The following is a 13,486-nucleotide window of genomic DNA, read 5'->3' as shown; positions in this document are numbered from 1 at the left end:
CTTCTCAGAGGTTTTCACACGGAATGAACAATGAAAAAAAAAGAACTTCACAGTCCTGAGAGCTTTTTGGTCAAATGTGATGAACATGATAATCATAATCATAATCCAAAACCTCCATTCAACATTGTCTGGACAATGTTTAATACTAAAAGGTGAGTTCAATTTTAAAAAATGCTTCAAAATGCTTACATGCATTTTCTACAAATGATTGTTGTTTTTTTGGGGGGGGGGCTTAACCCCCAAAAGTCAGCCATTGCAGTGCATGTGTGTATATGTGTTTATTGCTCCATCACTGAGGTCCCATTTTGAGTACAATCAACTGCAGACGATGACATTCATGTGTAGAGATGCTCATTAAATAGAAATAAATACATTCAAATCAATCAGTCAATCAATCAATCAAATAAATACTGATTTGCCTTCCAATGTGAGTCTTTACCACACAGTTCCTTCGCTCACCTCTGACGAGGGCTGCGATAGCTGGTTGGTGTATCCGTTGTCGCCGAGGGTGACGGTGGTGAAAGGGGTGGGGGGGCCACACATCTCGCTGGAGATGCTATGCATGGAACCCGGCCCGCTGGGCTCCGGACTGGGCGAGTTCATGGGATGGTGGGCTGCCGGGTCGGGGAAACACTGCACCTCTCCCGGACAGTGGTGCCCGGGGTGGCGGTGTTCGATGGCCCCCAGCGGGGTGCCGGCGGGGACGGCGGACGGCACGAATCCCAAGTCTGCTGGTGTCTGAGCCTGGGACGACGGCGGGCCTTGGAAGTACTCGTAATTCCCGCCTTGGCCGTAGTATTCGGGAGGATAATCTGCGGTCAGGGGGAGGGAGAGTCAGCTTTATTGGCCACCAAAAGGATGCACTGATACTGCATTATTACTGATGCTACTGCTCTTCCATGATTCATGGATATCTTAGCATCTAGTATGGTATCTCATCCATGTACATGTTATCATATTTATACTGGACCTTACCATATTTATACTGTATATTATCATATCTTATACTGGATGTTACCATATTTGTACTGTATATTATCATATCTTATACTGGATGTTATCATATTTATACTGTATGTTATCATATCTTAGCATATATGGTATCTCATTGATGTACATGTTATCATATCTTATACTGTATATGAACATATCTTATACTGTATATGAACATATCTTATACTGTATATTACCATATTTATACTGTATGTTACCATATCTTATACCATATGTTATCATATCTTATACTGTATATTATCATATCTTATACTGTATATTATCATATTTATGCTGGATGTTACCATATCTTATACTGTATGTTATCATATCTTATACTGTATGTTACCATATTTATACTGTATATTATCATATTTATACTGTATGTTACCATAACTTATACTGTATATTATCATATCTTATACTGTATGTTATCACAGATCTTATACTGTATGTTATCATATCTTATACTGTATATTACCATATTTATACTGTATGTTACCATATCTTATACTGTATGTTACCATATTTATACTGTATATTATCATATTTATACTGGATGTTACCATATCTTAGCATCTGTGTTATCTCATCTAGGTACATGTTATCATATCTTATACTGTATGTTACCATATTCATACTGTATATTATCATATCTTATACTGTATGTTACCATATTTATACTGTATATTATCATAACCTATACTGGATGTTACCATATCTTATCCTGGATGTTATCATATCTTATACTGTATGTTACCATATTTATAGCGTATATTATCATATTTATACTGTATGTTACCATATCTTATACTGTATATTATCATATCTTATACTGTATGTTATCACAGATCTTATACTGTATGTTATCATATCTTATACTGTATATTATCATATCTTATACTGTATGTTACCATATTTATACTGTATGTTACCATATCTTTTCCTTTATATTATCATATCTTATACTGTATGTTATCACAGATCTTATACTGTATGTTATCATATCTTATACTGTATATTATCATATCTTATACTGTATGTTACCATATTTATACTGTATGTTACCATATCGTATACTGTATGTTACCATATTTATACTGTATGTTACCATATTCATACTTTATATTATCATATCTTATACTGTTTGTTACCATATTTATACTGTATATTATCATAACTTATACTGGATGTTACCATATCTTATCCTGGATGTTATCATATCTTATACTGGATGTTACCATATCTTATACTGTATATTACCATACCTAATACTGTGTGTGTGTTTGTGTGTTTATTGTATAATTGTGAGCTAGGTTGACTTTTCATTTTACACCAATGAATATGGGAAGGATAAGGAAAGGCCTCACCCTCCTGATTGTTGTGTTGTGTTGTCTTGTGTTGTGTTGTGCTGATGGCATAAAGTGAAAAGACGAGAACGTGTGTTGGGTTTTCAACTCCAGACTATTTTACTTTAAGAGCAGTTAGGTTGGTGCCCCCTGGTCTTGTGTAAGCCATGACTTCATCTTACCTGGTTAGGAAAGGTGTGGTGAACATACAGTAGATATAGATATATACAGTAGATAATACATAGATATATATACATTTTAGCAGCATGAGAGCAGTGCCTATACTCACCCCCGTAGTAGGAGAAATGGCCGAGCTCTGGCGTGTCCATCCTCTCCCCCAAAGATCTCATCCTCCTGGGGCTGCGGAAGAACATGTGTCTCCTGGCACTCAGAGCACTCAGCTGCTTCATGCGCCTCTCTTTGGACCTCCGGTTTTGGAACCACACCTTAGTGGGGGCAACAAGAGGGGAAAAAAGCTATGATTAAAAAAAAATATATATATATAAATATATATAATCTCCAATGGACAACACTTTTAGTCCTTTCAACTGAATTCACCTGCCGCCTTAACACCCCAATTCTACTCAAGTGCTGACTTTGTTTCAACTAAGACCTGTCAATGTTAAGCAGAACTTTCACTGAAGAATTGAACACAAGTCCTCCACATGGTCGGATAAAGATGCCAACCAGCCACCACACGGCCCCACACACACGCACATACACATACACACTAAATCACACCAACGGGCGCCCAAAGGCCAATTACCCAATTACCATTTGAACTCTTAATTATCACCTTTAGAAATACTTCACGGGTTTTGTCCATCCGCAATGGAAAGTAGTCCCTTGTTGTTTTTCGATGCTAACTGACGTGAGGCTTCATGATCGGCCTCAGGTTAACCAGACACACAAGCTTAAGTAATCTCAAGTTTAACTGGACAAAACCTACAAATGTAACTTTCAAATCCAAAACTTAAATCTTTGCGTCGACAAGAACCAGCACCGTGACTAAAATAAGCTTCTTTACCTATGCCTATCTAACAGCTACTAGGTAGCTCAGTGAATAAATAATAGGTTATACTTTTTTTCTACATCGTGAACGATCGGAGTTCAAATCCCGCTCGTTTTTTTCTAAACCAAAATTGAAAAACCAAATTTTGACCAAACTAAACGTCAGTCTGTTTTTCGAACCTGACCAAAAGATCAAATTGAAGACAGCTGGCGAATTTAGTAAATGCACTAAAAAGGTTTGAATCGACAAAAACCCAAATGCCGGACTGATGGAGGCACGGCAGGGATTTGTTGCTGCCTTGCGATAAATGCAAACATGACAAGATGACAGCACCAGGAGCAAAAAAGATGATTCGCATTATTTGCGTCTACCTGAATGACTCTCATGTTGAGGCCGGTCTCCCGCGATAGCTGCTCCCGGATGTGTCTGGTGGGCTTCGGCGTGGCCGCAAAAGCCGCCTTGAGGGTCTCCAGCTGCTTGGCCTTGATGGTGGTCCGAGGGCCGCGTCTCTTCCCCACGGCGCCCGGCTCGTCGCTCTCGGTGGGGCACACGTCTTTATCCGACAGGTGGCCCGCTTCCGAGTCTTTGCCGTCGTCCTGCTGCAGGTCCTGGGAGTCCGGAGACAGACTGGGCTCGCTGCATGTGGTCACTGGAAGGACGGGGATTATTATTATTATTATTATTATTATTATTATTATTATTATTATTATTATTATTATTATTATTATTATTATTATTATTATTATTATTATTATTATTATTATTATTATTATTATTATTATTATTATTATTATTATTATTATTATTATTATTATTATTATTATCAGTATTAATTACTAATCGATCTTCCACCAAACTGATTTATTATACTACTTCTCCTAAATAAATATTTTTACAAACCGGTTGTTATTATTGTTGTAAAATCCAATATAATATAGTTAAGATTCATCGTTTATCATAACAAATAAATCATACAAAGACAACAAATGTCAGACACGAGCCTAATAATGTAAAATTAAACGGTTTCTCCTCCATTACATTGAATAAAAATCATTCTTTTATTCCGTTTTTCCCCTACAAATGATGAGAATGATTTGTTTTTTTATGTGTGGATTTATTGATATGACAGTACTACTCCAAGTACTACTGCAACTAATGATAATAGTAAAGTGCGGACATCAATGTAAATAGCCGAGCAGGGAATAAAAAGAAAGGCAGCCGAGCCGAGCCGAGCCGATCTGAACCTGAGAGGTGGATGGCGTCCTTGGCGCCGCCGTTGCCGTGGTAGTCCTCCTTGCAGACGAACTTGAGTTCGTCCAGGACGTAGAGCTCCTCTCCGGTGGACAGCTGCTTGTTGCACATGACGCAAGTGAAGCAGTTGAGGTGGAAGACTTTGCTCTTGGCTCTGCGGACCAGGTCGCTGGGTAGAATCCCCTGGGAGCATCCTCCGCACTTGGTCCCGAATCTCCTGCGTAAGGCCGCAAGGCACAATGAGGGCGCATGAACATCATCCAGGACTAATGACTGGCTTTGGGATTGGGATTAGGATTGGGATTGGGGTGGAAAATGCTGGGGATTGTGTCAAAATGATTTTTAGTCATAAAAAAACAATGATGATTAAAATTGAATGGATTCTGATTTTATTTATTGTATTTTTTTCTTGTTGACTATTTTTATTCTTGTTCATGGCTAAAAGTATCTAGTAGTAGTAGCGATGGTAGTCTGACGGTATTATTGTAGGACATTATTAGTAATATGCCCAGTACATAAAGTATTCCAATCATAAAGGACGGCCATGGAAGTATGGCCTAACGTGAAGGATGGCCCGGCCTCCTGCTGTGACCGTAAGAGTGTAGGAGTGGTAGGGATGGTAGGAGTTGTAGGGGTGGTAGGGGTGGTAGGGGTAGTAAGGGTAGGGGTGCATGGTAGGGGTGCATGGTAGGAGTGCATGGTAGGAGTGAGTGATACTTGCCTAAAGAAGTCGTTCTTGCAGTAGAGCCTTCCTTCCCGGGAGAAGCACTTCTCCGTCAGGGTGCATTTACAGTCGCAGCACTGCACGCACTCGACGTGCCAAGGCCGGTCCAGAACTTTCAGCAGGAACCGGTCCAAGATCGGCTTTTCGCAATTGGCACACTGAATCATTGTGTGGTCTTAAATCCAACACGCTCGGGCGGTGTTCGAGGTTTATTCCGGTCTCCTCGTCAACTGGGGGTTTTATCCAGAGATCGCCCTTGCATCCGAGTCAAGGTGAATAATTATCCAAGAAGAAAACAATCCGCACACCAGCAGCAGCGCCGAACCGGCCAACAACAGGTCCTCATCGGCGGAGACCCGGCGGGCCCGGGAGGATAGATGCTCCCGTGCGGAGGAACGGAAGCCTGGACCCACGTGGCTCTCGATATCCGGGTGGCGTCAGGAAAAGATGACAGGAACGGCAGGGTGCTAAAGGGGGTGTCCAACCTCGTCATCTGGCTCCCGTCCTGCCAGTGCGCTCCTGTCACCCCGGACCGGCGCTAATCGGGGCACTACTTGGGCTGCAGCCAATCACGTGCCAACAAACCCTTACGTCACTCGGACGCCGACCAATGAGGTGCCTTGGCAGTTTCACTGTCAGGAAAAAGGAAAACACCACGTGCATTAAATTCAATGGCCTCCAATCATATTGTATACAAACATATACGGGATATGATATATATGCAGTATATATTATTGACACATACTAAACATTACACTACACATTACTACCACATTATACACACCTATATACAATCATATTATAGACACATATAATACATATGTATAGTTAGAAAATATATGTGTATATGTGTAAATAGTATTCATATATATATGAATATTATTTATGACATGTGTAAATAATATTCATATATGCATATATGAATATTATTTACCCAACAATATATGTGTAAATAATCTTCATATATATTTGTATATATATATGAATATATATGAATATTATTTACACATATACAATCATATTAAATACATATATACAGTACAATTATATACATATAAATGCAACCCTATTATATACAGTACTATCTCACTCTCTCTTTCTCTCTCTTTATATATATATATATATATATATATATATATATATATATATATATATATATATATATATATATATGCCTTTCTTTATATATATATATAGTGTATTTGTGTATTTATCTTTGTGTTGTCAGCATCAGCAGGTTCTGTTAGCACCATGGACAGCGCTGAGGAGGCCATGAAGGTGAGCCTGTATGCTGTATATGATATTCTAAATATATTTGTCTGGCCTCCATTTGGTGCCAAGATGATTAGCTAACGGTGCTAATTGCTGACATTTCCAATGGAGCTGCATGTTTAAACGTATAAACATGCGTGGACTCATGAAAAGACTAAAATGGCTGACAAGAACCATCTCCCTGTGGGCTTGTCTTCCTCTCCTAGAGGTGTAGATGAGCCACCTTGCCCGGTGCATTGCCCCCCAACCTCCCAACCCCGTACCTCTCCAGCACACAGGAGGCCTCTCAAGCACCAGAATCTGGCAGGATGCACACAGTTTGTTTGGGAACGGGGAAAAGGCATGTCATTAGTGTTTGCTAATTGCTGCTAATTGGCCTTAACATCATGAACAGCCCCCCCACTGGGACCATCCATGGGAAGGAATAGTGTAACAGCAGATGAATGACTAAATGCTGCAAAGGAAACCCAATTGAAGCAACTTACCACTCCAAAGTTTGGGGGGCAGGAGGGTGGAATGAGCAAACCTATAGTAACATGAATGACACCTAGTGGCCTGTGTACAGTACTACACAGCATGGCATGATTGTGCCTTCAGAATGCCTTACATTGATATGCTTTGTATACTGTTATAGTATATTTAGTGTTTACTTATATACTGTATGCATCACACTGATATGCTTTATATATTGTTACAGTATATTAGGTACTTATATACTCTATGCGTCACATTGATATGCTTTATATACTGTATGGTTTATAGTATATTTAGTATATATGTATATACTGTATGCATTATATTGATATGCTTTATTTACTGTATGATTTATATTTAGTATATACCTATATACTGTATAATTTAGATTGATATGACTTATATACAGTATTATTTATATTATATGCTTTATATATAATGTATGATTTATATTGATATGACTTATATACAGTATTATTTATAATGATATGCCTTGTATACTGTATGATTTATATTGATATACATTGATATACCTTATTTGAAATTGACTTCTTTTTATGCTTGAAAATTGATAACACACTTCCTGTGGTGCTTTTATTGTGTAACGCATGTGTACTATTTAATATTTCAACCATATTATTGTGATTTTTTTGTCATCATAATATGACTGTCCCAACATTTTGATTGTATTCTCATGACATGAAAATAAAATCCTTTTGTCTTTCATTTTCTTTTTGCATTTCATCCATATTTCCCCTCAAAATAATTTATCTCCCATTTTTCTACTTATTTTTTAAAATCTTATCTTCTTTTAAATATTTCAACTTTCTGACATTTGAAGCCTAAAATAAAAGCTATAGCTAGCATCCACAATGTAGCAATTAGGAAAACATTCTTCCATGATTGTTAGCCTCTTCACAGGCTCATGCTAGGATGGAAATGCAAGGGTGGACTTTAAAGGTCAATCTGCCTGAGACGCTTTTAGAGGTGTCATCCATACCTGGCATTCTTTGGAATGCAATGTACAGCAGCTTGGTATGCTGTCACGGGACGGAAACGGACCCTTTTTGGCGCTTTTTGGAGGTGGACTAGGTGTGTCCCACGACGTGCATTCATTAGCTGCCTCTTTTCATCTGTTTTTAGATCTGTGGAAGGAAGAGAAGAGACAAAGACGTGTTCATTTAGGATTGTGGGTGATGGCAACATTCAGATTCCTTTCAACTTCCACGTGATTCCTTATTTGGACTCAAAGGAATCTACCCTGGTTGGAAAAATTCTATCCAAGCAAGCTGGTCTTGTTTTCATGTGGCTGGGGCTCGAATGTGGAGGTGCAAGTGATGACTGGGGGCAACGCAGTTTTCACTTTTCAAAGCTTTGGTGGAATTTAACTCAGGTAAGATACAGCCTCCCCTCGCTCCATGTGTTTGTCATCATTTTTCATATGAAAAACTATGAAAAACTATGAAAAACTATAGTTTTTCATGCATGGTTTGTCATGGTTTTTCAAGGTTTTCATGCATGGTTTTTGATGGTTTTTAATAGTTTTGCATGGTTTTTCATGCATGGTTTTTCATGGTTTTTCATGGTTACAAGGTGGAGAAGAGAGAAAGACGCGTGTTCATGCCTCATCAGGTCTCATCGGTTCTTCCAAGACGTGCCTGCCTGCACGCCAACAGGCTATAGTCGGACAGAGGGAGGCCCGCCCCGTATGAGAGTGATGCGCCTGAGGGGCCCTTCAGTGAGAGGGCCCGAGGGACAGCGTGCCCTCAGCCCCCCGGCGATGATGGTGATTGATGCGGGCACAATTCAGACACCCCAGACGCTACAGCAAATTAAAAGGCTATTTTGTAAAGTTATAAAGGAGCAGAATGGCAGGGCGGGGCAGGAGGGAGGGGGTGGCCCCTGCCCCCGCCCCCGCCCCCGCCCTGCTCTGTCACACCATCAGCTTCTGTTTAGCTTCCCGGTGTCAGGGGTCCCTCAGGGATGCTGTCACGCTGCGTACGCCGATGCTGCTCGAGCACAGATGGGAGGTTGAAGGGTCCAGGCGTTGGCCAGGCCTCCTAAGTCTATTTGGGAGTCCACGTCAACAACGCAGGTAGTGAGAACGTACTCACTCAGCACCTTAGAGGTTAGGATGGGAGACGTTAGACCTTCTCTCATCCCCTTCCATGGCGATTCCAAACTTCCTTTTGTTCCCTGAAGGTGAGCCTCGCTGGAGGGGTTGTTAAGACGCTTTGACGTGACTGCGTCCCCCAAGCAGTGCGCCAAAGAAAAGGAAAGTCGCCATGGAAGTGAAAATGAACATCATAAAAACCTGAGAGCTGCGACCATCATTACGCTTAAAGGCGAAGGATGCGCTGCAGGAAATCCACGTCTCGGAGGGGTTCAGTATCCCGCTGTAAAAGGTGATGATGATGGCGTGTTGGCGAAGTGTACAAGAAGTGGCTCATTTGAAAGAGCTTGTTGGCTGTGGTGGAGATCCTGCTGACGTCATCATTTACAGTCTGCTTGTATCATTTCCATCTACAGCCTCTGGAATAGTCAGGGTTAATCATGGTGGCCCCGACCCCCGGTTTGAAACCCACGGGGCTAGAAGGAGCTGCAGAGCGCACCTGCTTTCCGCTAGAAGAGCCTCATAGTTCAACGTACTTCCATAGGAATAAATAGCAAGGGAAGCAGGAGCTCTCGGTGTTGCCCTTGAGGGAAGGTGAAATAAGACAATCGGTGGCATTCGTTATTCGGATGCTGTTGGCTTGGGGACTTTGTCTCCGTGCAAATACGCCGCCTCCGGGGGAGCAGCACCCCGTCCTCCCTGCAGTGTGTATTAGGTCCTTATCTACATGATTTACAAATCATTTATCCTCAATTTGAATTTCATTGACCTGGCCGACCTGAGGATGCACCCGTTGCTGGAGGCGCGCCCTGCCGCGAGCGGCGTGTGTGTGGGGAGAGGAGATACCAGGCCAGACCGCATGAGGCCACGGCAGAGCAGCCTGCGGGGGGGCCAGTCACACGGCTCGGGTCAAACCCGTGTCAAGTGGGAGAGAGGCCAGCTGAGCCGCCGCGGAGCACACATTGTGCTCATCAATGCAGCTGCCGTCAGTTATCAGAGGGGCCCGCTTGGCCCCAGGGAGGTGGGGCTCAGGAGCGTGTTCCTGTTTGGGGGAGGAAGGATTGTCGGACCCTGGAGACATATGGTCGTACTAGCGGGAAAAACACACGACGAGTCTCTCACTCGCAGGTCACCCGCCTCACATTGTTATCAGACCAAAGAAACACAAGCAGGCGGATAGTCAGGGTGCTTTTCGTTGTGAAGGTGCCGCTGTTTTCACACCCAGCATCTCTGGCGTGCAACTACACGCCCAGACTCGTCCTCTATGGTCTTTTTCCTCTGCTTCTTCATCTACCTGCAAAAATGTTGCTGGTTCGATCCTCAGCCCCGCTGTAATCATTCACCTTATTGATACATTTCATAAAGCCAATATCTGGACTTTAGAACGTTTTTGGTCTAGGAACATATGGAATACTGCCCCCTACTGGTCAAAATTATATTACCTTTTCCACGACTGGCATATTTCACTTATTCTACAAGGGTGATGTGGCTCAGGTAGACCGGTCTGCAAATGCAATGGTTGCTGGTTCGATCCCCAGTCCTCCTGTAATGATTCAGCAAATTTATACATGACAATGAGGATGGTCTATTGTGATGGTCTATATGGTCTATAGGTCCATCATATTATTATTGCTACATCAGGATGGTCTATTAGAGGTCCATCATGTTATTATTGGTACATCAGGATGGTCTATTAGAGGTCCATCATGTTATTATTGGTACATCAGGATGGTCTATTAGAGGTCCATAGTGTTATCATTGGTCTATCAGGATGGTCTATTAGAGGTCCATAATGTTATTATTGGTACATTAGGATGGTCTATTAGAGGTCCATAATATTATTGGTAAATCAGGATGGTCTATTAGAGGTCCATAATTTTATTGGTATCACAATATCACGATACCAACATCAGAGCAGACCCGTGTTGTCCGCATCATGGACTCTTTTGTTTTGCTACGCTCCATCCAGAGAGGGGGGAGCCAACTGCATGCATCGATTGGGTCCTTCACTGATACGGCTCGCTGGGGTCCACGGGGGAGTATGATATGTATGATACTATGTATGATATGTATACATATCATCTAAGATATGTATGATATGTACAGCGGTGAGTGGATGGAGGATGGTGGCCAAACAGATGAAGAGAGCGGCATGCGTGCGTCTGTCAGACACGTCCCGGCCTGCTTCTCCTCGGCGTCAGCAGCTGTCAGTCTCTGATCTCTCAGTCGTATGCAAGCAGGGGAGTCATGGATTCAACATAAGAATACAAGTGGAGCGCACGAGTGTCACAGCCAGACTGCGTCCCGAAGCCCCCTTCTTTCAGCTGGGCCTTCTCATGCTCAGCCTTTCATCAGCGGCGGCTCTTTGGGACCGGGCCTTGTCTCAATGCACAAAGCAGATGGAGGTCTCACAAAAGGCCTGGCTTCTTTGGCAAGCTGGTGTTCTCCATGGATGACTGCACCTAAATACCAAAACCAGAATTGATACAGTGACTCCTGCTGATTTTGTGCAATGAGCTTTGCACTCGAGAAAAAGGCTTCGGTTGTTGGCAGCCATCAATAAATAATCCAAAATATTATCATCACCTGCACAATCTCATGACATTTAATACATTGTACACTAATCCCTCGTACGGCGGGTAACTGCTAACCTGCCATTTCCACCAGGGAGCATCCAATATTAATAAATGCAATATTTTGGTACTTAGAGCATAGAAAACCTCTTCATGACTTTCTAAATACATTTTAACACCATTAGAGTGCTGTAGACATCAATAACACCCCTACAGTCACCTGTACACTCCTATTGCGCTTTGTTTATGTCACATTGGGCAGGCTACTGGATTACTGCTGGGGCAAAACAGACGGCCGCTGCTGGCATAGCCAGCTAGCAAGCTAACTAGCTAGCCTCTCCAATTGACTTATTCCAAACTTTAGGAAGTGTTTCAAATGAAGTGGGGAAGAAGGACAAAGACACCAAAAACATACCACTTCCACATGGAATGAGAGGAGAAGCTTTCTTTCAGTCGCTGTCATCCACCGTCTCAGCCAACCCAATGAAACGTAACATTACATAACGTTACATAACGTAACGTAAACATCAATATCCCTGCCGTTCCTCCTTTATATGCATTAGCATATACATGTCAGTGCTTCCTGCATGTAACACTAGCATTGTAAATAGAAAAAGGTGTGTTTTAGAGTCGACCACTGATGACATCATAGACATGCATTAGCAAACAAGCAAGCTAACAAGGAAGTACTGTTAGTGTGAAAAATGCATCAACAACACAGGACGCGTGCCATATTGTAGGCTAACCAGAAAACGTACGCTAACCCAGGCACAGTTTTGATGTCAATTTTCAATGTGAACGGGAAACCTGCTAACCGAGGCGTACGCTAACCAAGGTTCCACTGTACTTTATTCAAATGTAACTCATGATAGCATTATTGTTTGTTTGGAAGCCATAAATACATCTCACTGAGGCACATAAACACGCGTGTGTGTATGCTAATAAGCTATCAGCAGGGAAGAAGTGATATTATTACGTACATCGTGTACTTTAGCTTTACCAAAAACCAAGCTGTGTTTCTTATCAGCAGTTGTATTCTTCCCTTCTCTCCTTCCCAGTCTGGCCTCCCAGATATGCTAATTGCTATGTAAGAATATCCTTGAGATAATTAGCATACATTACCCTGCGCTCATCTCCGGATTAATTCTTGCCGTGTGTAATCGCATTTGCGCCTTTTGCCAGCTCCGTGTTAGAGGTGAGACGCGGGTAAATAGAATTTCTACTGATAGTCCGGCGTGGGTCTTGGCAGGCGTTAGTAGCGGCAGGAAGCCTTGCAGGCCATTTTTGTCTGCGGGCGGAGATGATGACAATTACCAGGAAGAAAGAGGCTCGGAACACCGAAGCTAACCGATGTTAGTACGCTAACCTTGCAGTACATTTGGTTAGGAATGGAATAGTTTCCTCTTTGTTTTGCATAAGTACTGCAACACGTTTGAGACACCATGACAAGGCCTTTTGTGTGGAACAAGCGCATCCTAAGTTACCTGGCATCTTTAAGAGTCATCTTCCTGGTTCGGACCGAAAGACCCAGACTTGCCGTACCAGCTCAGCTTCCATCATCATGGTGCTTCTTACCTCCACAAGCCTTCATTCACCGTGTCTATAGGGGTGTTATTTCATGTGTGGAGGGCTCTAATCATGCTACAACATGTATGTATAGTTTTCTATGTCTTATTTTCTCTTATTATGTCAACTATATTGGCTAAGAGGAGCGTGAAGGTGACT

The 13,486-nt window shown here is 42.1% G+C and overlaps 1 protein-coding gene across 1 annotated transcript in view; it reads right to left on the bottom strand.

Annotated features, from left to right (window-relative positions):
- The window catches only part of LOC131132258 (LIM/homeobox protein Lhx1-like), a 6,826-nt gene extending 974 nt beyond the window's left edge, over window positions 1-5,852 (bottom strand). The window contains exons 1-5 of the mRNA XM_058077724.1: window positions 5,327-5,852; window positions 4,599-4,822; window positions 3,726-4,003; window positions 2,632-2,788; window positions 1-812 (exon numbers count right to left, since the gene is read on the bottom strand). The exon at window positions 1-812 is cut by the window's left edge and continues 974 nt beyond it. Of these exons, the coding sequence (XP_057933707.1) occupies window positions 436-812; window positions 2,632-2,788; window positions 3,726-4,003; window positions 4,599-4,822; window positions 5,327-5,496 (1,206 nt within the window). The 5' untranslated portion in view covers window positions 5,497-5,852 and the 3' untranslated portion in view covers window positions 1-435. The remainder of the gene's footprint in view (window positions 813-2,631; window positions 2,789-3,725; window positions 4,004-4,598; window positions 4,823-5,326) is intronic.
- Between the last annotated feature and the right edge of the window lie 7,634 nt (window positions 5,853-13,486).

This window comes from Doryrhamphus excisus, chromosome 7 (assembly GCF_030265055.1).
Source record: "Doryrhamphus excisus isolate RoL2022-K1 chromosome 7, RoL_Dexc_1.0, whole genome shotgun sequence".
NCBI lineage: Eukaryota > Metazoa > Chordata > Actinopteri > Syngnathiformes > Syngnathidae > Doryrhamphus > Doryrhamphus excisus.
The sequence above is the reverse complement of the archived record's forward strand: the minus strand, read 5'-3'. Positions and strand labels throughout refer to the sequence as shown.